Source organism: Protopterus annectens, chromosome 7.part0 (assembly GCF_019279795.1).
Source record: "Protopterus annectens isolate FY-2018-M chromosome 7.part0, PAN1.0, whole genome shotgun sequence".
Lineage (NCBI taxonomy): Eukaryota > Metazoa > Chordata > Ceratodontiformes > Protopteridae > Protopterus > Protopterus annectens.
Genome location: NC_056739.1, coordinates 1,251,047,904 through 1,251,072,832, shown reverse-complemented (window position 1 = coordinate 1,251,072,832; position 24,929 = coordinate 1,251,047,904). Strand labels below are relative to the sequence as shown.

Below are 24,929 nucleotides of genomic sequence, written 5' to 3'. Positions count from 1 at the left end.
AGAAGCTGGAAAGGACCAATTTTTTGTTGGCCAGTATCTGCTGAAGCGAGGGGGTTGTACCTGTAGGAAATCTTTGACTGTCTGCATAGATTTTGCCTTATCCTCCATTTTCTTTAAAAATTCTTCTGCTTTAACGCCAAAAAGAACATCCTGCTGTAAGGGAGCATCTAGTAGTTTTGCTTTAACATGATCAGGCAGAGTTTGTTCCTTTAACCAAACATGCCTACGTATAACAGACCCAGTGACAGCTGCTCTGCAGGAGGCCTCCAGAGAATCAAACCCACATTGTAAGGTATGTTTGCCCACCTGCTCAGTGGCGTGTAATAGATCCTGTACCTCTTTCAATTCAGATTGTTGAGGGAGAGTGGTTATTCTTTGCTTTAACTGAGAGATTAGGAATTGCTGATACTTAAGCATGTGAAATTGGCAATTCAGTGCCCTCATAGCTAGTGTGGCTGAGGTGTAAACCTTTTTCCCCCACCCGTCTAGTGCTCTGGAATCTCTCTCAGAAGGTACTGGGTTTTTAGTCATAGAAGCCTTAGCCCCCTTGGGACCCTGGGAGATGGTCTCTGGATCAGCTACAGGGCTTTTGTAAAGAAATTTGTGGGAATCAGGCACTCTATAGTATCTGTCAGGCTTAGCCGGAGCAGGAGGTAGAGAGTCTGGGTTGAAACTGGATTCTAAGTAAACATCGTCCACAATGTCCAAAACTGGTGGGATGGCAAGTGGTCTGTGTTGGGGGAGTAAAAGAAACTCTCTGAGCCTTTTCTTCGAGTCAGAGTAGTCCTGACCTTCCCAGTGAAAATGTTCCCTCATAGTGTGTAAAGTTTCCCCAAAGGAGTAGTCTTCAGGAGGAGAAGCTGAGGGAATACAGTCCTCAGCATCAGAATCTTCATAAGGAGAGAAGGAGTAATCTTGGTCCTCAGAGGAGTCTGAAGAAATGGACACTTGTTCAGAGGATGTATAATCTTCCTCTTGTCTAGGCCTTTTGTCAGGAGGGGGCTGGGAACCCCTGATTAAAGAAATCAAATCTTCAGCCATTTTGAGCATCTGTTTCTTAGGCATGGGGCCTTGAACAGGAGACTGAAGTGCAGTCCTATTAGATTTAGTAGGAGTCTTCGTCTTAGAAAACGTTTTAATGGTGAGGGTCGTCGGTCTGAAAATGCCTTCAGAAACCGATGGTGTTTCTCTAGCACCGACGTCCTTTGTAGCAATGTCGTCGGAAGGGCCTGAACTAAATGGCTGCGTCGGCCTGGTGCATTCCGCCAAAAATTCCGTAGCGGTCTCGGGTTCCAGATCTGCGGTAGTCAGGGGCTGCGTCGGAGTCTCACTGAGGACCAGAGAACCGGAGACCGGCTCAGCCGAGGCCTCGGAATCTGGCTTAGGCCTGGGCTGTCTGTCCTTATCCTTGCGTTTTTTGTGCACGCCGGTAGTCGGTTGCTCCGATGGCATGGTGTAGTTAAATTTCCTACCGAAGTAGTGTCATGCGAAATCAAAGCGTCTTTTAATAGTACGCTTATTAAACCTAGCACAAAACCGACAAGTAGTGACGTTGTGGTCTGGGCCTAGGCAAGGTATGCAATAAGAATGAAAATCCTTATGAGGTATTTGCTTCCCACAAGAAATACAATTGTTAACTTTTTCTGACATCGGTCTGAGGCAAGAAAAGTTTCCCCAACGGGGTATTTAGCTTTATAGAAGACTTCGGTCTGAAATTCGAATTCGAAAATCTCAGGAGTCGGCCGACCGGCACTTGCGAACTGCTTCTGCTTTGGGCACCGCGCGGCAAGAAAGACTGAAGAAAATGGCGTTGGTTGCATTATATATACCCCTGGAGCACTGACGTCAGGGAAGAGGCAACAGCAACCGACGTTGGACCAAGACTTTGGAATTCCGGCCGACTGTGGGACCGCCTGACAACAGGATAACCCAAGTGTGATGACTGCAGCAGGGTAACACGATGAACATCTGCAATGTTCTTTGCCTTCAATACAGCTTGACTCTCCTCCAGATCTCAGAAATAACCACTCCCTTTCTATACATCTCTGATGTTTTACTGTAGTCAAATGAATGAAATACATTACTGTGGCTGTTATTTCTAACTGTTGCTTTCAGACACATGCACTGTTCTCCCCTAACAAACCATACTCATGACTGTTAAATTGTCCTGAAATAAATGCCCTTTGGTGTCACATAGACTGCCACTCCACCACTAAAAATAGCCACTTACTGATTATATACATTTTTGATATCTGATTGTGAACAAAGAAATAATGGCTTCAGTTATCTATGTCAACTTCCTGCTCTGACACATGCACTACCCCTCCCTGTCAAGCCATATAGCTTTTAAATATCTTTTGCTTTCATACACAACTTCTCTCTCCCCCACCATAAAGATAACCATTTTCTGACTACATAGGTTTTGGATGTCTTAATGGGACCAAGCAAAAGAAATCAGTGGAATGTATTTTAATCTGTTTTTCTCACCAGGTACTTCCTGTCCTTCAGGAGCCATAAAGACAGTCATTTAACAGTGAACAAGTAACCCCAGCACCTCCAAAATAACTACAATCTGACTGTATACAGCTCACATGGTTTATTGTAGATGTTAATATGCTATCCTAAATGAAGCAGCATTTGCTGCTCATTAATAAGGCTCCCTTACTAATCCTCATCAAATTAATAAAAAAAAAAAAAAAAACACTGATACATGGATCATTGCTATGACAGTGTGTGCTGTTAACATCACCTATCTATTTATACGGTGCCTTGTCAATGTGTGTGATTTTTTTTTCAGTAATCCTACAAGAGAAGCCATATCCGAAAGATTCAAGCATCTCTCATACATGGCAATCCATAGCCAACTTACTATCGAATATTAGGTACAAACTGACATCACCGGATACAACTAGTTTCATTGCTTATCTTACTCATTAACAGGTCATACACTGGTTAGTCACAGTCTGCTACTAAGCGAGAGGGAAGAAATTTAGTTGGTATGCTAGCAAACAGCATGTCACCTCAAGTCTGTTTTTCATACATTTTTTTTAAACTTCACAGTAATTATTTTGTTAGCAACTATTAATTGCATCAATGAAATATCCTTAAAATGTTTTGTGGGTGGCAATGTTTTTTTTTCAAACTCAGTTTTCATAAAACAAGTTATCTCAGCATCAGCACTTCTATTATTGTCAGTGGGTGTCAAGACAACTCGCCATCCACAGTTAAGGGTTAAACAGGTATGTTACATTTTCTCTAACTCCACAGCATATGTTATGAGTACAATTATTTAAAACATGCTAGCTTTACAAAGTCTAGCAGAGGCTTCTGATTTGCCATTTTAGAAAATATGCTAGCATATAATATTAAAATCCAAACTGGAAGCTTCGGACATGATGCAATAAGCTTACCTGTCCTTACCTCCAAGAAGGGAACACAGATTTGCACTTAAAATGGAAGGCAGCATATCATAACGACGATCAGCTAAATAATAAGTTGTAGCCCTGAGAGGAAATATTTAGAAAATGATTTGCATTAGTTACTTCTTGCAACATTATAATGTGTACACTAGAACATCAGCAGCTCATTAAAACATACATTTCTTATTTGATATTTATTGATGCTCTATAGTCATTGATACCAGCCTGTACAAAAGTTTCCTTAATCAACCTGTTTGCTTCCATGCCAGAAGCAGACTGCCAAACAAACAAAATCACTAAAAAAATCTCCAAATAAAAATGAATAGTACTCTCAAGGCTGTAACTTGAAAAAAACTGAAAACAAAAAAACAACCAAAAATGGAGAACAACTGCAGGGACTCTTTATATATACAACTATTTATCAGTTAAGCGGTTTTGACTCAAACTGGTCGTCTTCTGAACTGTTTACTTCACAAATTCTAGTAGCTTTTATATACACCATTATGATCAAATGATCAATTAAAACAATTGCAAATGTTGCAATATAAATTACAATAATAAAATATGCTCAATAAAACCATACTAGTAAATAATTATCTATGACTACCTATATGTTCAACCTTACATTCCCATCAAACACCACTTTATAATTTATATTACTGCTCAATCACGGTGGAGAATGTGCATTAAATAGAATATAACTCCCCACCAGTCACCATTAAAATCTCTTGGAACAAAATCAGTAACTATGAATAAAAAACTCTTAAAATTGTTAGAATAAACAGAATGCTTTCCTATAGCATTCCTTATATTTTTTGTTTTTACTGCATAACAGTGTTTGTACATGTTTTTTTAGCTCCCTATTGGTTTTACCTATGCAAAATGAATCACAGGTGGAGCAAATTGCTAAATAAACCACATATTTGGATGTACAAGTAAAGAAATCCCAGAACATTGTGTACTTTATCTGTTCTACTATTGATAAAATATGGGCTCTCTGACATATACCAACACATATAGCAGTTTTAAATAAATATATAAATAGTCACCATCTTTTCTCTTTAAAATATATTCTTGATATTACTACCCTTTTTATTGATTATTAAAGCAGTAGGAGAGAAACCTTTACTTACTTCCTCACTGATGCCTAGTATTCTCCAATTATTCTGAATGACTGATTTTATGGCCTCACTGTCTAAAGAATAAACCAAGGGCACAGATACTGACCAGTCCTTACAAATATTGTACTTTTCTTTTTTCCTCATTATCAACAACTTCCTTAATATTATTAATTATTTTATTTATTTATTTTACATTTGTTAACTGGGAGAGTCCAACTGGATACATGTCCATTTTCAGCAGAGGCCCGGGGAGAAAAGCTCCACATGTACATAACAAGTGTAAATACACAGGCATGCTTATACTGAAGTTTAACAACACTGTAAGTTTATTTAATAAAATATTTAAACATTTTGTTTTCAAGAGGTCAAACAAGAAAAAGGACAAAAGATGATAGTTAAGAGGCAAATAGTTAGAGATTACATATTAAAAGGGGAACAAATAACAGAGTGGCTAGCACACAAGATTCCATCCTTATAGTTAAATCTTATCGGTTGTTGAGAAGCATATTAAATATGGATAGTGAAAGGCTCAGAATAATATTCTTCTAGGGTGTTTCCCCTATATGAATTGTGCTTTGAATGAGGTTAGTCAGCGTTTAAACATGGACATAGCCAATGTGCTTTTAGGCGTTTCTTTAGGGATATTTTGAATTGGGATAAGGAGGATATAGTACTAAGTTCTGGAGGGAGTAAGTTCCATTTTTTACCAGCAAAGTTGGAGAATAGTGATTCTCCTGCTGCATTGTTGGCTTTAGCAGTTTGTACTAGGATTCTGTTGGATGAGCGGAGGGATGTTAAGTTACTGTAGGGGGTGATGATATTTGTCAGAGTGGGTGTACTGCTAGGTTTGTAGAGGATTTTGAGAGTAACTATGAGTTGGTTATATTGAAGATGATAGGGTAGTTTTAGCCAGTCTCGTGTTTGAAGATTTAGACAGTGATGGGTTCTGTAGGCAGAACCTGTGCCAAATCTAGTTATGTTATTGTAGCAGCTAGTAAATTTGTTAAGGTTTGACTTGCTTAGGTTTACGAAAATGGGTGAGGCGTAGAGAAGGGTTGATAGCAGATGTGTTCTGGCTATAGCACCTCTGGCAGATGGGGTTAGGAATTGTTTAGTCCTGTATAAAGAGCCTAGTTTTTTGCTCACTGTTTTGATAGTTTTGTCTATGTGAGCATCAAACTTCAGATTGTTGCTGATGATTACCCCTAGTAGTGTAGTACAAGGTTCTGGGGAAATTATGGCGCCATTGTTAGATGAAATGGTAATAAGTGGTGTTGTGACCTTACGGGTAGGGGAGAAAAGTAATAGTTTGTTTTTATTTTGGTTCAATAGGAGACGACGACCAGTGAGCCAGTTCTCTACTTTGTTGAAGGTGATTTGGGATAGGGATTGTAATTCTGTGGGGGTGGTGGCAGAGCAGATTAGGGTGGAGTCATCTGCATACTAAATACATGTTGCATCTGGGATAACTTTGGGTAGGTCATTAATGAATATGGAGAATAGGAGGAGGGCTAATATAGACCCTTGGGGGACACCAAGGGTGACTGGTAGAAGGAGGGATAGGGTGTCTTTCCATAGTACAGCTTGTTGTCTGCCATGCAGGTAAGAAAGGAACCAGTTGATTGCTAGGTTATCTATGCAAAGTGATTTTAGTGTGTCTAGGAGTAGGTGGTGATTCACCATATCAAATGCCTTTGATAGGTCTTGAAAGAAAGCCGAGGAGAGCTTGTTGTAATTGTGGTTTTGATTTACTGTGTGAGAGAAGGGTTGTACTATGGGCAGGTCTAAATCCGTGCTGGGAGGGGGCTAGGAGAGTGTTCTGAATTAGGTGAGCTAGAAGTTGCTTATGTATGCATTTTTCCAATCCGTGCTGGGAGGGGGCTAAGAGAGTGTTCTGAATTAGGTGAGCTAGAAGTTGCTTATGTATGCATTTTTCCATTATTTTGGCCAAGGGAGATAGGATGGTTAAAGGTCTATAGTTTGAGAGTTCAGTGGAGTTTCCCCCTTTGTGAAGTGAAATAATGTGGGAGATTTTCCAGCTGGAGGGGATGTAGGATTCGAGGATTGTTCGATCGATTAAAATAGAGATAGGAAATGCTATTTCATTAAATGCTTTTTGGAGAAATTCTGTGGGTACTATGTCTGCTGCAAGGGTGGTGGGTTTCAGTTTCTTAAGTAAGGACTTAATAAAAGCTGTAGGTATTGGATCAGATTTGAAGGAGAGTCTATTTTTTTGTGTGGGTACGGTAGTACAAGAGGTGTTGGGAGATAGATTATTGGCTAGGGACTGCACTACTTCTGTAAATAAAGTGTTAAAGGTCTTTGCAACACATTTAGGGGGTGGATGTAGGGTAGCTGAGGGGGTGGATGTAGAAGATTTACCAGGGTGGAGCAGTTTATTTAAGCCTGAACAGAATTTTTGTGGTTGATTTTGGTGCTTTTGCTGCAAATTGTAGTAGTAGTTTTTGTTTGTCTAGCATAATGGATTTATTTGCATAATTTCTCATTTGTTTATATCTGTTGTGATCTTGTGGGGATTTGGTGGATCTCCAGGAGGTCCATGCTATATTTCTAGCAATAAGTTTTTGTCTTGTACCATTGGTTAGCCATGGAGCTATTTTGTTTTTGGTTCTGATAGTTCGTTTGGGAGCATGTCTGTCTAAGATGGCAAGGAATTTAGAATTGAAGTATGAGACTGCTTCATCAAGAGGAAGTAGTTTAAGATTGGACCAGTCACATGAGTTAAGCTTGGCCTGAAAATTAGTCAGAGTAAAGTTTTTAATATTCCTAATGGTTTTAAAGGTAGTTTGTCGAGGGCTGTCACTCTTTTTTCTGATTATATAGGTTAGGAAGTGGTCACGCATGTCCTCAGGTAGGGTGCCTGATTTATATAACTGGGGTTTGTTGTTTATTAATATCCAATCTAGGATACTTTCCTTATTGTTAGGCTTGTTGATTCTGGTAGGGGAAGTTATGACCTGAGATAAGCCATGTAAATTAATATGGGTAGAGGGGAAGTTTGATGAGCAGGTTTTCCAGTCGATATTAAAGTCCCCGAGAATAATAGTTACTTGGGGGTGGTTAATGGATAGCCATTGGAGGATCCCTTCTAAGGTGTCTGTGTTGTCACTTGGGGAATACAGATGCAGGCTATGTTTATAGATTTGTGTTTGTTAAGTTAGACTTTTGTGATGAGTGTTTCTGAGTTGCTAGTTATAAAGTCTTGTGGGGTACCAATTGTGGATACTTCTACAGTAGATTTATACATGATGGCTACTCCACCACCTTTCCTAGAGATGCAGTCAAGTCTTATTATATTGTAGTTGGGGGTATAATCTCATTATCTGGGACATTGGGTATGAGCCAGGTTTCAGTAAGGCACAGTAGGTCAGGGGAGTGCATGTCCAGGAGGGCATGCAGATAGTGAACTTTCTTATTTATACTTCTGATGTTTAGGTGACAGACCAGCAATGAAATGGAGGCATTATTTGAGCTCCGCAGGCCAGTGAGAGTGTTATTTGTGGAGTTGGTGGTATTAGGTGAGCTTGGGCTGGGTTAGGGTGGATGTCACCATTGGCTATGAGGTTAGGTAGTGATCTACTTTCAAGTTTGTGGAGTTTTAGTAAGAGTTTATGATAGTATTTAGTCCTAGGGTTGACATAGGTGGCTCGTATGGGATGAAGAGGTTTAGTATTAGAAGAATTACTTGAGAGGTGGGGAAGTATCAGTGTGGGGTAGTGTAGTTGGTTGATAGTGGCGGTTCTGGAGGTAGAATAGTGACAGCCAGGTAGGTAGTGGTATTCATAGGCTATGAGAAGATAAAGTAGCATAAGTGGGGATATGAGGTAGTAAAAAGGTTTAACCTTTGTTGGTGAGATGGTAGTCTGCGGAGGCATTGTGGGGTAAATAAGTAATAGGTGTTAGACAGTGTAGGTGGGGAGATAACAGGGAACGTACTGTGTGAAAGTGGTGGGGTAGGAGTAAGGGGTTGGGTGTTACGACAGGATGAGATGCAGATGGTTGCTTCTGATTAATGGGAGTGGCAGTTAACGAGGGGGTGTGGTTAGGTGAGGGTAAATGTAAGAGTACTGAGGGCGGGTGAGATTTGGAGGCAGGCTAGGGGAGCATAGTGAGCCCGCAGGGCGAACAGAGCGGGTAGAGCCAAAGGAAGGTGGAATGCAGGTCAGGTTGGGTTGGGAACAATCACTTGAATAGATTGTAAGCCTAGAATCCAGAGTGCACAGAGGGAGAGTATAGACCTCAAGGACTAGTACTGGGGAAGCAAGATATCTTCGTAAAGGGAGTGGGGTAGACAGTAGAAATAATGAGAATTTACACTAGTTAGTTGAACAGGAGCTGCACTAAAAGGTAGGGGTTAATAAGTGGATTCAGGCCGCATCTAGTGGCCAAACTATGAAAATACAACAATGGGTCCTTGTAGATCCTGGGGCCGGGAAGCGGATAAAATGTGGCTTTATAGTGGCTAGGAGAAGGTTGTAGCATGCTAAATTATGTGGGTACAGAGAAAGGGATGGTTGGCTGCTGCAGTACCTGATAGAGAGCGAGTTCTAACCACCTAGCAGGGGTGTGGGACTAGTCTAGCAAAATCAACAGTGCTCAGACATACTTTGTTTTTAATCCCTTGAGCCTGCAGAGTTAATTCTCTCAGGGAGTATGTTAAGCAGGTCCTTGACTTGTTAAACAGAGGCGCCGGTTTCTCACACGTCCAGCAGGGTGGAATTAGATTTGTTGTGGAAATGTTGTGGATATGCTCTATATAAAAATCTCTTGTGTAATGCTTCTGAAAAACTGTCTTATTAATCGAAATCCATAGTTAAATGGTTTAATCTAACAAACCACCCTTTGACAATATATTTTAAATCTGCTGGATGCGTACTAGTGAAATGCAAAACAGCATTACTAGAAACATTTTGTAATTAATGATTGTATGTAGTTTTTTGTCACCTAATTTCTTGCAGATCTCCACATCTAAAAACTGATCTTATGTTCACAGTAGTGACTAACAAACTTTAAAGTCTGTACATTTGTCAATTTTCTTGAAGAAAAAAAAACTCCCAATCCCACATTTCCTCCTTTCCAAATAAAAAATTCAACAATAAATCTAAAATAAGATTAAATAAAAATGTAATTTCCCAAATGGGGGTAGAAGATGGTTTCCCAATATGCCATAACCAAATTAGCAAAATTTGGTGCCATCCTAGTTCCCATTGTTACCCCACTGGATTAATGAAAAAAATATAAAAATTATAATTGGTCAGCACTTTTTTCACTGGATTCTGCCTGCAGAAAGAAAACAATGATGTAAATGAACAGATAAGGAGAGTTGTGAGACCACTTTCAGACGCAAAAGTGCATTAGTTATAAGGGATACAGAATAAGTGTAAATGTCAGAGTCCTCTAAAAATACATGCTTGCAACTTGAGATACTACGGGAGGAATAAAAGGCCAGAGCAAGACCAGCATCTTTACAGAGCTTCAAGGAAGTTGCAAAACCTGCTTAAAATAAACTGATTAGCTTGTGCTGAGTCACAAGTCTGTCTACCAGTTAGTTGTTTTGCACTGAGAGGGTTTGTGGTCTGCACTGTTGTGGCAGAACAGGTAGCTTACATCCTTCTAGGTTGAGAACTGCTGATTGAGGGCTCAGTGTCTGTTATTCTAAAAGTGTATTAATTCTGGTTTAAGCACTTGGGCTTTCAAGCCAGTTATTTTACATTAAGAGGGTTCGTGGTCTGCACTCTTGTGGGAGGAGAGGCTGGACTCTGCCCTTCTGAGCTGGGAATTTCTGGTTAAAGGCTTATAGTGCATGCATATCTGAACTGTTCCTTACTGAAGTTGGTGCGCCTTGTTTGCTGTGGCATAGACTGGATTCGGGCCTGCTGGATCTAGCTTTGTTTGTGTAACTTGAGCACTAATCCAGACATTCTCTAAAGTATTCAATGGTATTTATTACTGCTTGGTTGTAACTTGATTAAAGTGTAGCTATCATTCAAGTCTTTTGGATTAAGCACTTGGGCTTCAGAACAGTTGTTTTACATTAGGAAGGTTTGTGGCAAGCACTGTGGTGGCAGGACAGGTAGCTTTCATCCTTCTAAGTTGGGAACTGCTGATTGAGAGCCCAGTGTCCAAGTGTATTAGTTCTGGTTTAGGCACTTGGGCTTCAGGCCAGTTATTTTACATTAAGAAGGTTCGTGGTCTGCACTCTTGTGGGAGAAGAGGCTGGACTCTGCCCTTCTGAGCTGGGAATTTTCTGGTTAAAGGTTTATAGTGCCTGAATATTTGAACTGTATCTTACTGAAATTGGTTCACCTTGTTTGCTCTAGCATAGACTAGATCCAGGCCTACTGAATCTAGCTTTGTTTATATGCTTGTTGTTTGTTTGCTTGTTATTTCCCTGGAAGCTAATTCCACCTAATACGCAACTTCTCAGCGCTTCTGTGGATCACTAGTGATATCTGCATTGCTTACTGTACTTATTTCTTTGTTTCACTTGAAAGAAAGTTACTGTTTGTCGTTTTTGCATTTAGTTACTTGTAACACATTGCACTCAAGTTACCTGGCACTTGCTCACTAAAGCAATTATATAAGTCAGCACTAAAAATTAAAAGCACTACACCCTCACTCCCCACTGGCCCTTGTTTTCAATTAAGGATTTCCCAATATTATTCTAGCATGTCCAAAGGTCAGTTGTCAATCTCCTCTCCGGTCCAGCTGGTGAATCTGGGAATCTTGAGGCAATGTTATAACTGCCTCGTGTACACAGACAACCCCCTCCTCCTCCCACATAACACAAATACTTGCGAGAGATGCAGCTATTTAGCCAAACTGGAGGCTGAGCTCTCTCAACTCAGGACTGGCAAGACCAGACAGGAGGAGAAGGCAACTACTCACACCACAAAACCAGCCTCACATAATGCTACCACTCCACTGAATCAAACACATAAACACACAAAGACATACTCGGAGGCTCTGAGTAAAAATTTACCTAAACAGCAGAGGCCTCCAAAGCAGACACCCAAACAACTGCTACCTCAAGACACCCCACAAGCAACACATAAACCACAAAAGCAGTGTGCAAAGCAGTCACAGCCCTTAAGGCCAAATACAACACCAAACATACTTGTCATAGGTGACTCCATAGTCAGACACACTGACGTCCCACTCACCAGGCTGAACAAGGAGAGGGTCACAGTAAGCTGCCTATCGGGCGCTAGAATCCGCCACATAACACAAGCACTTTGGTCACTCCACGGCAAGTACAAATATGACACAGTCATTGTCCATGCTGGTGTGAACGACCTGAGACGTACCTCCCTGGACTACATGAAAAAGACATAGAGGAGCTCTCTGATTATGTAGCCCAGGCAGGTATGACCCTAACCCTGAGCAGTATCCTTCCTTCACCAAGAATAATGCCACAATATAGAGACAAGATGATCAGCTTTAACAATTGGCTTAATGTCTGGTGTCATTCAAAGGGGATCCAGTGTCTGTCTGCCTGGGATGACATGCTTGACAAGCCACGCTGCTTCAAGGGACGGCTTGCACCTGTCACCCCTGGGATTCCGGATATTGGCTAAGGCTCTTGCCACCCCCATAGTGCCTTTTTAGGCAAGGCTCAAATTCTAAACCTACCACCCTAGAAAACAAAATGGGAAGAAACTGAGGGTAATGCTGCTCAATGCCAGAAGTCTAAATCTCAAAATGCATGCACTCGAGGCCCTTCTCAGTATGGAGAACATCGATGTCTGTGCTGTAACTGAAACCTGGTTCAAGGCTCCTGAGAGCACCCGGCACTATTAGGTTTTACCTCATATCATGCGTTCCGCCCCAAAACCCGGACCACACCACAAAAGGAGGGTGTATCCATATTCATAAAGGATACTCACACCTCCAGGTTGGTGGCAACGCACTAAGCTTCGGAAACCATCCAGGTGCAACTAACCATAGGCAAAACTGCTCTACAAATTGTAGCATGCTACAGGCCACCCTCTCAAACTCAGGAACCCCACACAGCCTTCCTGAAGACACTGGAGGGTATAAATGTATCTCCAAACACCATCATATTGGGTGACTTCAACTACCCGAATATAGACTGGGAACATTACTCAAGCCCTAACTTTCTAGCCCAACGGTTCCTGGAGTTCATAAATTCAAATGCCATGGAACAGCTAGTCACTGTTCCCACGAGAGGAGAAAATATACTAGATCTCATTGTCACAAACATGGGGACAAAATGCTCCACACCGGAAGTATATCCCTCATTGGTGAGATCTGATCATAAACTAATCTCACTGGAAATCCACATCCCGCCCCCACCCCAAGCAAAAAAGACCATAGTGAAGAACTTCTCTAAAGCAAACCTCACACTACTCAAGACTGGTGTGGTATCCTTCAAGGCCCCTGAGCCAGAGGAAACCACAACCCAAGCTGCGGAAGCCCTTACAAATGCCTTCTATGAACACCTCCAGGACTGCATGGATCAGGCAATCCCAAATAAAACCAAGACTCTTTCCACAAAGGGCAAACGTCCAGTCTGGTGGACCCCAGCCATTAACAAACTTTACAATAAGAGGAGAAAGCTATTACATGATAGAACAAAATCCATAAAAGGGAAGTCACCCTGATCATTATTAGTAAAAAATACGAGCACTCATAAAATCAACTAAGGCCAATTTTGAGAGAAAAATTGCCATGGATTCAAAGGACAATCATAAGGCCTTTTTCAGCTATGTTAGGAACCTGGGTGGAAACTCCCAGATATGCTCAGAATTAGTCCAAAATGATACAAAAATCACTGAACCCACAGACATTGCCAACATACTGGCAGACAGGTTCAGTGCAAACTTCACCCCCTCCCCCCTAAAGGAGAGATAACTATCCCAGCCGAGTGTAGCCTCCCGGACATCTCAAATGCGCAGGTGAAAGCTGCTCTCTCTAAAGCTAAAAACACAGCATCAATGGGACTGGATGGTGTCCCCGGCTGTGTGCTACACGAGCTAAATGAGGAATTAAACCCGCACATAAGGCAGCTGTTTAATCTTAGCCTTACCACAGGATACGTGCCCATGGAGTGGCGTACGGCAACTGTGGTCCCACTCCACAAAGGCGGTGCCTCTACGGACCCTGGTAATTACCGCCCCATAAGCTTAACAAGTCTAGTCTGCAAAGCTATGGAGAGGATCATAATGGAGCTCATAAACAAAGATATAGGGGACTTGCAGACATTGGACCCGACCCAGTTTGGCTTTGTCAAGGGAAGATCATGCCTTTTGAACTTGGTTGACTTCTTCGAAACAGTCACCAAGGCCATTGATGAGGGAAAGGCAGTCCATACAGCCTACCTTGACCTTGCAAAGGCTTTCGACACAATACCCCACTCGGGTATTGTAGAAAAACTTACCAGCTTAAATGTAAACCCATATGTCACAAGATGGGTTGCAAACTGGCTTAAGGACAGAACCCACAGGGTTAGAGTTGCTGGCGCTGTGTCAGACTCCAAGCCGGTCACAAGTGGTGTCCCACAGGGCTCGGTCCTTGGCCCCTATTGTTTGGCATCTACTTCTCAGAAGTACAGGCCAACATGGGAGGACTTTGGCTGACAAAGTTTGCAGACGACTGCAAACTGGGCCATAGTGGAAAGTGCATCGGACACGGATATCCTTCAGAAGGGACTCACGGAAACAGATAGCTGGTGCCAGAGCCATGGCCTGAAGTTAAACGCCAAAAATGTATAGTCATACCCTTCGGGAAAAACAAGGTAACCCCAAGCTACCATATAGGTGGCAATCCACTAAGCACAGAAGAGGTTATCAGGGACCTGGGGACCCAGGTTGACAGTGGCCTTTCTTTGACACTCACATTGCTAAAGTGGTTAGAAAGACCTTCTACATTGCCCACCTGATCATGAAGGGATTCACATCCAGATCTAGTGAGGTCATTGTTCCCCTGTACTCTTCACTTATCAGACCAATGATCGAGTACAATGCCCCATTCGGGATGTATCTCACCCGACATCTGCAGCAATTGGAGAGACCCCAAAAGTTCCTCACCAAAAGGATAAAGGGACTCCAAAATCTGTCATATGCTGCCAGATTGAAGAAACTCCAGCTCTATTCAGTCGCATACCGTCTGCTCAGAGGTGACATGTGCCTGACATACAAGGCCATGTCCAACCCGGAATTAATGGACATGCTCCACCTCAAAAATCCAAATCCACCAAAACCACTAGAGCAAGTGACTTAAACCTTAGCACGGATATAAATAGGACGTGCTGGAGGGATAGATTTATCACTCAGAGACTCCCTATGCTGTGGAATAAAATCCCGGTCCATGTGAGGCAGAGCACCTCGCTGACTCTGTTCAAGAGAAATCTAGACCTGTGGATGGGAGATCGTAGGTTTACCCCAGGAATCATCTCTGTGTCACTGCTGGACAGAGGCACAACAAACTAATGGGCACAGTATTTTTTCATATAAGGGGTGGCGTAAGCCACAATAATTTGGGCTAGGCTTATAAATGCCTTAGGGCAGATAGCCTAGTATAAACCTATGAACCTATGAACCTAAGGTGTACCAAAATGACAAAATCATGCTTGTTGACCATGGAATAATAAAGATTCATGTCAAAGAGTTGCATGAGGTAGGTCACAATTGTCTGGGAACTAACCATCTGAAGTGGTAACCTCTCTGCACATAGGCGGCATTTCTTCCACCTGCAGAAGTTATTCTCATGGATGTACGTCACAGTTGGTTGGAAACTAACCGCGTGAAGTGGTAAAATCTCTGCACAGATGCAGAATTCCTTCCACTTGCAGTAGGTAGGTGTTAAGAAGTGACCAAAGCTGCTAGTAAACCTGAGATTCTAATGGAAGACTTTTCAGAAGCAAGGGAAATAAGGAGCAGCAATGCTCACTGACAAACTCACTGCCATGCCAACAGAGAACAACTTCCTTGGCGTGAACTGGGATAAGCTTCTGTACTGCTAAGAACTTACAGGAAGATGAAACTGCACACTTCTTAACCACTATATGGTGACAAAGATATGTTTTGGTCTTTCTAGGAATTCTTTTAGACAATGAAGAACTAAAGGAAAAGCTGAAATGCTGTGGAGGAATTTTCCCCATAATAAAATAAAGAATCCATTTAGAATCAACCCCCCTTTCCCTCAGGAAACATTGGGAGTAGAAGTAGGAACTGCATTTTCCTGTGTAGCAAAAAAAAAAAAAAAAAAGCTCCTTGATACCCCCCCCCATCACAAAGATTCTGACCAAAGAGGTGCCTTATCCTCCACTCAAGGAAAAGCTGGAAATGCGACTGATGAAGTCCAGTATTAGATAAACTTCCTTGAGGCTGTGACTGACTGTAAGACAGATGCCCTGCCCTACAGCCAACTGCCAGATTCTGCAAGGGAGGTGACAGCACACGTCACCCTGCATGCTCACATATTACAATGTAGCCTGGTTGCCTAACTGATAAAGAGTGAGCTATACCTCAAACCTTTTCAGAACATGAAGGGCAAGAAACACTCCCCTTTGACTAAGTGGTTTATGTGAAGCTATCAGCATTGGAGGTCCATTTTTCTGCATGAAGGGGGAGGTCATATGGGTTGTCCATCCCATCAGTGAACTGTTTGCCATAATGGATTGTGAAAGTCACAGAAACAGCACCCTGTAATAAGACTAGCAGGCATTATGCACTACTCTACAGCCTTGTGATAGAAATCTGACACGAGAAGAGCCATAATGACAACATGACTGCAGCCACTGGGAGCTCACTGACAGAGAAGTATTCTCAAACAGACTGGTGTAGAATAGTATAAAGACAGTGGCCAACTAGAAGCCCCTGGAGTGCAGAAGTATCTGTGCTTCTATCCACCTCTGCTTCCTCTCCCAGGCTGCCAAGGCTATGATTTCCTGGACCTGGTCTACAGCCTAGAACAACTGATATTCTTTCTGTACAAGTGAAGGGTATTCTGTATAATATGACTAGACAGCAGTTCTCTCACTCTGTGACTGTCCCTAGTGCTTGCAACCACTGATGGACCAAAAGTGGGGCCACTACACCAGAAGTCCCTAGATGAAGCCACCATAAGTCATTCAGCCAAGTAAAGAAACAAAAATAATTCCTTCTTTTGTAAAGCGTCTGCCGCTAAGTACCTCAGAAAACACTCTAGGCACAAAGGAAACACCAGTTGTCTGCATTCTATACTGAAAATGAAGTTTATCTAGACTGAAATAAAGGAATCTTCTATGTGGACATACAAAGTGATGTTCTTTGTGATTGTGTCTACTGTCATCATCTACATACTCTGATGTAAAATGAATCCCCTGGAGAGCTACCATCCTGAATCTGACACAAATGGTTATATTTGGTGAAATCAGTGAGGTCCAGAATGAGAAAGAAACTGCCTGTCCCCTTCAGAACTGAGAAGTGGGAACAGAAGGTGCAAACTCAGAGAACCTGCTTCCTTTGAACAGTCCCTCGGAATAGTCAGGACTGCTGTGGCAGCACATGTAGATGTTCCTGACAGACTTTGCAAATGCAGTTAGTTGGGGAAATGCAAATTTGCCTGATTCCTGGATGTTTTTCTTATATCCACAAGGGACTACTGCTTTTGGAACAAATTTTTAGCGACAAAGATAATGAAGCTATTGGGGAGCGACATTAGGGAAATCTACCCCACTAGACAAAGTCTGCTTCCTCTTATGAGGAGTTCATTTCAATTTCTGAAAGATTGCACAAACTGAAACTCTCTCCTACAGGGGATATCCTAAGTGGTTTTCCTTAGCTCGTCTTTACTGCAGAAAGCCTAAGCCAAATCATCTGGTGCAAGCATATTCCTGGCCCTGGTGTCCTACCTACATTTATCGGCAAAGTCTAAGAAGGATAAGTGAAATTCATTCTAAGGATATTTTTCCACTGATTCCCTTACCATAGAATCAGAAATCTCTCCAGCCTTTTACACAAGGAAGACTGGAAGTGCGACACAAAGTAGAGAGATTTAAGTATCAAAGTGGCAACATAGAAGGAATGAAAAAATAAACCGTCCAGACACCAAAGTAACATATGTCATAGGTGATGCTAGGCTTTGACAATCAAGCAAAAGACAGTGTATGGGTGTGAAACAATGTTCCCTACGGATATCTTCATGTGTCTGTGAGGACAGTTCCCCATAAAACATCACACAGCATGTGTACGTTTAATGTAGAAAATATCCATGGGGACTATTTCATGTAGAAGGAACTGTGACAACCTCCTCATCTCTACTCAGTGAGCCTTCCTTGGCCTGGAGGAAGGTAAATACAACACAGAAATGAGCAAACTTAAAAGTTGGAGACACAAGATTCTGCGCAGGTAATGACTTTTCTACACAAACACAAACAACAGAAGTGCTTTTCTTCCTTCTGTAAGACTCTGCAGAGAAATGAAACATTGTTTCAAGTTACTGTATCCTGCATTCAATTGAGTCTTCCACCTGCTTGAATTAAAAACCTACAAAGCTCATTGACAGAAGATGAACCAACAAAAACAAAAGAATTAAAAGTGGGAGAAGGGGATGAAGGAACAAATAATCAGTCAAAAATGCAGATAGGAAATGAAGGACACTTCAGTGAAAATATTTCATACAAAGCAGTTTCTTGTTTTCCAAAAAAATGATAAATAAAACAAAGGCAATAAAGTGCTTTCAAAAAGAGAGTCCTTGAAAAAAAATGCACTGGGTGTGGGCAGTGTTTACACTGGGTATCTGTACATATGGAAAATGATATTGGATAATACAAAATGAAAGTTGTTCTCTGAAAAATACTGAAAGCAGTAAGTACCAAAGATAAAATAAATATTTGACTAATATAAATATAAAATGCAATGATTATATTTCAAATTCTACTTAAAAATGAAAGTTTATATTTAACTGAGAAGGGGCATTATATACTGCATGCCATCTGGTGGAAATGCTATTTGTTTTCAAACTGTGAACTGTTAATTTACATTCAACAAAGGTTCGATGACAATACGGAAAGGAAAGGGTAAAAATGAGTGATAAATGAAAAATAATACAGTACATATTGGAAAGATTCTTTAAAAAACGACACACCTGAAACAAAGAGGCACGACAGTAGTTTAAATATACAGACAAGGATGTTTGGTATAATAAAAATGTAAACTGCATATTGGAACATATTTTAAAACCAATGAAATTAACAAATAACTATTTGATACTGCATGCTATTTGGTTGAAAAGTTATTTGTTACTGGGATACAGACTGGTAGGTTTTCAGTCGGCAGACTTATCAGACAAGCTAGGATTACTACAGGATGGAGTTGCTTTGTCTAGATGTTGTCGAATTTGATCTTTTAAAAAAAACAGTTTCATTTCAGATATCTAATGTCATTAAAAGGGAAATGTTAAACAAATGTGCAGCAGCTGCAGGAATGAATAAGATGTGTGTATGAGTAAACTAGTGACAAATATATTAAATGAAGGAAGACAACTATGTATTGCCTAGTAGTATAACAATAGAGGGACAGCTTGAGAAATTGCTAGCTGCAGACAAGTGAAACAGATTAGTGATTTATAAGCAGGTGTTCTCTAACCCGAAGGAGTAAATTAAGTGTCTGACCCCTGATTAGAAAGAGGTAGTAAACCTCACATTGCTGTTTTTACAGTATTAACTTTACTGCCTTGAGAAAAATTGTGTGTATAGTTAATATGTTGTTTATTTTGGGGGGGCAAGGGAGGGAACTGCATGTTATTCTAATGAAAATAAGAGATCAGGTTCAGTTGGGACAATATTATATAAGGTATGCAACATAACACAAACATGACAGCAGGACTGGGAAGGACCAGTCCGCAGCAGAAGAACAAATAACATATTTAAGTAGAATAAAGAACACGTTAAATTATGGCATATTAAAGTTTATTAGTCTGGGATGTTATTGCACTGGGACATGAAGACATGGCGAGTTATGTTTACAACAGTAATGGATAAAAAAACAATGCTCTAAAATTAAAGAACAAGAAATGTTTATAAAGATAAATCAGGAGGGCTTCTTTGTTGGAACAGAATGAGAGTGAAAGAAAGGGATTTTAAAATGAATTAAAAAGGGTATTGCAATAAAAATTGAAAATTAAATGGACAGGCAGAGAAAAAATATAATAGTTAGTGGTTGCTGGCAGGTTATAAGAATTACACTGGTTGCAGTATATATTCCACTGAAAAAACTGAGACAAGAAGACATGTTACAGTGTTTCATCAAGGATGCAATGACGGGAGACTGAAACATTAAGAGAAATAAGGAAGCCATCTCTGCAGGACCAAGAGATAACAAAACACAGGTTAAGGGCAGATGCTTGGAGAAATATATATATATGTAATGAAAGCAAGGCAGAATGAACTGGAACATACATATTTTTCAGAGAAATGTGGTTCTTTGGCAAGATTAAATAGATGTTACATAATGAAAGAATACTGTAACAAAGTGCAAAGTATAAAAACGCATTCAGCGCTAGTGTCACACCCTGCACCTACACAAATTAAGTTCTGTAACAAGTAAAAGACTATTATACTGGCATTTCCAGTATTTCTTCTGTTTACTAGGTTTGAATCTAACTAATAAAACACTTGCAAAGGATTTGGTTAACTGTAAACTGAAGACTAGAAATGTCGCAAGAAAAGCAAATGAGATATGAAAGAATAGTCGCAACATATTTATAGTGGGCTTAATAAAGCAAGGGATGTACAGATGCAAAAAAGAAGCGAGACAAAACAGACTGAAGAGCAACTGAAAGCTATAATGCCCATGCAAGACTGCTTAGAAAATATGAATGAACATACAGCAATAGTTTTAAAACAATTTTTTTATAATAACTAACCCTGGTGCAATCAAATTACTGATGCAAAATTTGAGGCAAAAAAGATAAAGGATAACAACTAAGTCAGGAATTCTGAGAATGGTAGGGTAGAAGTGGATTTAGGAAAATTATGGATGCAATGGTAAAACAAAGCAGTACACTATACAGACAGGATGTAGAGCTTGAGAATAACACACAGGAAATAGAAGCATATTTGAAACAGTTGTAACTTTCTCAGTTAACAGAATTAGAAAGAGGGGCATTAATATCGAAAATAAAGTTTAATAAAATTAAAGCAGAAAAGAGAAACTAGAAAACGGGGAATCACTCAGAAGAGACAAGATTCCAATAGAGGTGTGGAAAAAGAAGGAAAATGAGATAATAAAAGCCTGGTGAGTACTTTTTAATATTTTTCTGGGTGGCGATGGGCCCTTGACTTGGAAAGAAACAGTTATGGGAGTTGTACCAAAGGAAGGGAAGCCGCCTCTGCATCCAGGGTCATAAAGAGCCATTAGGTTTCTGAATCATGACTACAAAGTGTTTATGGCAATTTTGTCAAAAAAAGAAAGCAAAGATATTGTCAATAATATCAAAACTAGGTCAGTGTGGGTATACAAAAGGCAGGCAAACACTTGGCACCACTAACAGAATCCTTATGATTCAAAAGGATACACTGGACAATAACGATATGCTAATGTTAATAGACTTTGATACCGAAAAGCAGAGAGTTTGTTGGGAATTTATGACAAGATCTTTTGAGGTATTTGATTTCTACAGACATGGACAGCATTAACATTTAACATCTACAGAAGAGTTGAAGCTAAGGTGAAGTGTGGTGGTGAGCTGTCTACAGAGTGTTTAATATTATGTGTAAGACTAGATGGGGTATCCTCTTTCACCATTACTATTTGCTTTGCATTTAAAGTCAATAGCCAGAAACATCAGGAAATGAAATATAACTGGATATAAATGAAAAAATGCTAATGAGAAAATAGCCATTGTTCCAGTCAACACAATAATATATTCTTCCAAATTTATTTGATAAAACGAAATATTTTACAATACAGTACAATATAAAGTAAATTAAGCAAAAACACTTACTATAAATAGACATGCTGTATATAGCCTCTCCCTTATATACAGTAAGTATCCCTATTACATGTAGATTATCCCTTATATAAATGTCCACACTAACAATACAATATATTTGCACATTCTTACTATTTCACTATTAAACTGCACTTTAACAATTCTAGCCCATGAGCAATGCCTTTATTGATCTGTAATGCTCTAAAAGTGTGTTGTGCCTTTATATTGTACTGTGCCTTTTGGACCTGACAGTGGCAGGAAAGGGTCCTGTACTAGTCCTCTCACTTGGTCAATAACCAAATAAATAAATAGATGGTGAGAGGAGGGACAGGGCAACTGCTTGTGCCACTGGATACATGGGACTAATTAGGTACCTATATAATAAAGGACTGTCTGAGAGGAGCACGAGCAAGTGACCACTAGCCTTTACTTTTTTTGTAGAGGAAAAGGTGGGGCTTCTGTACTGGCTGGTTGGCGACTGCAGAAGGACAGGTGGCAATATAGCAGACTTACATACAAGCACAGGGCACTGACAGAACTACGGTGGCTGCATGGGTATACACCTCATATCATGCTTATGTCTAACGCCTGACATTACTAGATGCATACTCTTTACCTGGCATGAAAAACTAAAGAACCTTAAACAAAAATAACACACTCGCAGTATAAAGACCTGAACACTAAAGACCTGAATGCCACAACTCTTGACACCTCTCTGACTCAAGAGGTGTAATAAATACATACACACACACACACACACACGTATGCATTTATATATATATATATATATATATATATATATATATATATATATATATATATATACACACACACACACACACACACATGTATAGGTGTGTGTGTCTTTGCATGCAATGCATTGAAAATGTAATAATGACACTATAAACAACAGAGTAGATTATCTGAGATTGTTAGCGGTAAAAACAATTAAAAAAAACAAACAAACAAAAAACCCCCCGAATGATAGCAGATAATAATAATCATTAATAGTTGACAATCTCATTTGTTTGATGATAAAAAGTAATGGCTACCATACCTTGTTCTGGCTTCTAAATCGGTAAGCGACCCTACTTTCACAAAATGTGTCACATCAGCAATGTGAACACCCAGTTCCAAATTCCCATTGTCTAATCTTTTTACAGACAGTGCATCATCAACATCTTCACAGTCCTTTGGGTCAATACTGAATACCAAGTGAGTATTTCGCAAATCAGTACGCTCCACTTCATCATCTGGTTTCACAGTCCAGGGTTTCTCTGGAGAAATTAGAGGCATCTCCCGCATCTGTAAAAATGAAAACTTAATTAGATCTGAACAGGCAAAGGAATATTTTCTATTAAAGAAAATACTGTGAAGCAGAAATAAAAGTCCTGTAAATGACATAATGTGATCTTTGTAGGAGTGCAGCCCATCCTGTGCATTTAGAGGACTAAGGTTGTATGTAATATGACAGCTTGGCAATCCAAACTACTTTCTTTATCAAGAACCACAGATTAGATGGACAGGATTCCACTAAACACTGTATTAAAAAAATATAAAAATACGAAATTCCTCTAGCGTCTCGGCTCAGCAGCCTTTACAGAGTAGAACACAATGGATTTCTTCTAACATCCAAAGCTTGACACAATTCTTAAAATCCCCAGCTCCTTAGCTTGTAACAGGCAGGGTGCACTTGAAGGCATCACACACACTGGGTTATGTCAGCACATTCAGCTAAAGCACTGAGGAAGCACACTCAAAAGACATAAGAACAGGAATATAAAATTATACATTTACATGACTCAGAAAATATTCTGCATCTTTATACTCGTTAGACAGGCTGTCCAAACAAGGTGGGACCTTTACTCTGAAAAGGCTGGTGAGCAGAGGCGCTAAAGGAATTTCACATTTTTATATTTTTTTAATAGTGTTTAGTGGAATCCTGTCCATCTCATCTGTGGTTCCTGCTAATTTTGATTTCTGTGGTGGTTACTTTCTTTAAAAGGCTACTTGGTATGTACCCATCCAATAATGACCATGCTGCTCTCGCTCTCCATGTCAGAGGTTACACACTCTAAAAGGGGAGATTTTCTTTTACAGTATAAAATATCTTAGCCTACAAGGATTGGAACGTAGGAGAAATGATGAAAAACTGAACAGAAGGAATCACTCACTGAAAGACTGAATTCTGAGGGAATGAAGCTGGGATGTAAGAATAGCACATAACCTATGGAGAGTTCTAAAATTGAAAGCCAAACAAAATGTAAAATTTTAAGCAATATGGGAGTGTTGAGGAGCAAACATTTACCAGTAAGAAATATTTCACCAGGGTAATGAAAAGGAAAGAAAGTTAACTGGCAGAGTTCTAGACCCACTTCTCTCAGTTCCAGATAAAAAAATCAGCTCTTGGCAAAAGGCATCTATAAGTAAGGGGAAAAGCAAAAGTGAATGTCATGTTCTTGGAGATGCACTTCTCTGAATGAAACCAACTTACAGGTGAAAAAAGTGAGGGTGTGGCATCAATTTACAGTGAATGAGAGGGAAGCTAAAATAAGGGGGCGGCAGAGAAAAAGAAGGCAGTGTATACCAAGAGATATGGGAAAGTTGATCAAAACTCTAATTATATTCCTCTTGAGCCAAAAGCACTAAACAAAATGAAACTGCATCAAGTTCATAAAAGGAACAAGAAATATTAAAGGACAGACAGCAACTGATGTTGAGGAATACTGTTATGAGCTGCCAATCCTAGACGATGACCTAGTTGTCTGTACTGGTGGCAGAAGAGGCAGCATCTTATGCCCCACAACAAGTTAACTTCGAGGAAACAGAACAAATGGTCAATCTTCCAGTAAGTCATTTAATTTTATTTTTTTTATTTTTTTTACATTTCTTTTTATTGAGTTTTAATTAAATCATAACAAATTATCATACAACTATAATACCATAAAACATACAAACAAAAATCACTCTACAAAAAACAAACTATATACAGAACCCATCTATGGGAGGCATCTAAATAGAAGGTTTAAATGCAGTGAAATTATGTTAGAATAGACTCATACACCCTTCTCCATGTGTCCCTCTGTGTAGGATTTAGCCTCATGGAATACCACAAAAATTTGTGAGCAGAAATATGTTTCCCAGCCATCTTTTTGAGACCCTCCCAAGAGAGAGTAGATCTATCCTTCCAATTTAAGGTGATATAGAATTTTATCAGCATAAAAGACGTTATAAGAAAGTGTATATTCTTAATGTCCTTTCCTTCGGGGGGTATATGTAGGAGGGCAAATTGCCATGAGAGCGTAGATTTCTCATAGCCCATTTTTTCTAATTTGACTCTGAGGGCACACCAAAGCTTGTATGAACATTTGCAGCTCCAAAAAATGTGAATGGTATCTGCTACCATCGTTGGGCAAAATTGGCAAAAAGG

General features: G+C 40.0%; 1 protein-coding gene across 1 annotated transcript in view; it reads right to left on the bottom strand.

Moving 5' to 3' along the window:
* Positions 1–24,929, bottom strand: part of DIS3L (DIS3 like exosome 3'-5' exoribonuclease) — an 830,646-nt gene that overhangs the window by 146,491 nt on the left and 659,226 nt on the right. Inside the window, 2 exon segments of the mRNA XM_044077862.1 lie at positions 3,411–3,503; positions 22,557–22,804. Of these exon segments, the coding sequence (XP_043933797.1) occupies positions 3,411–3,503; positions 22,557–22,804 (341 nt within the window).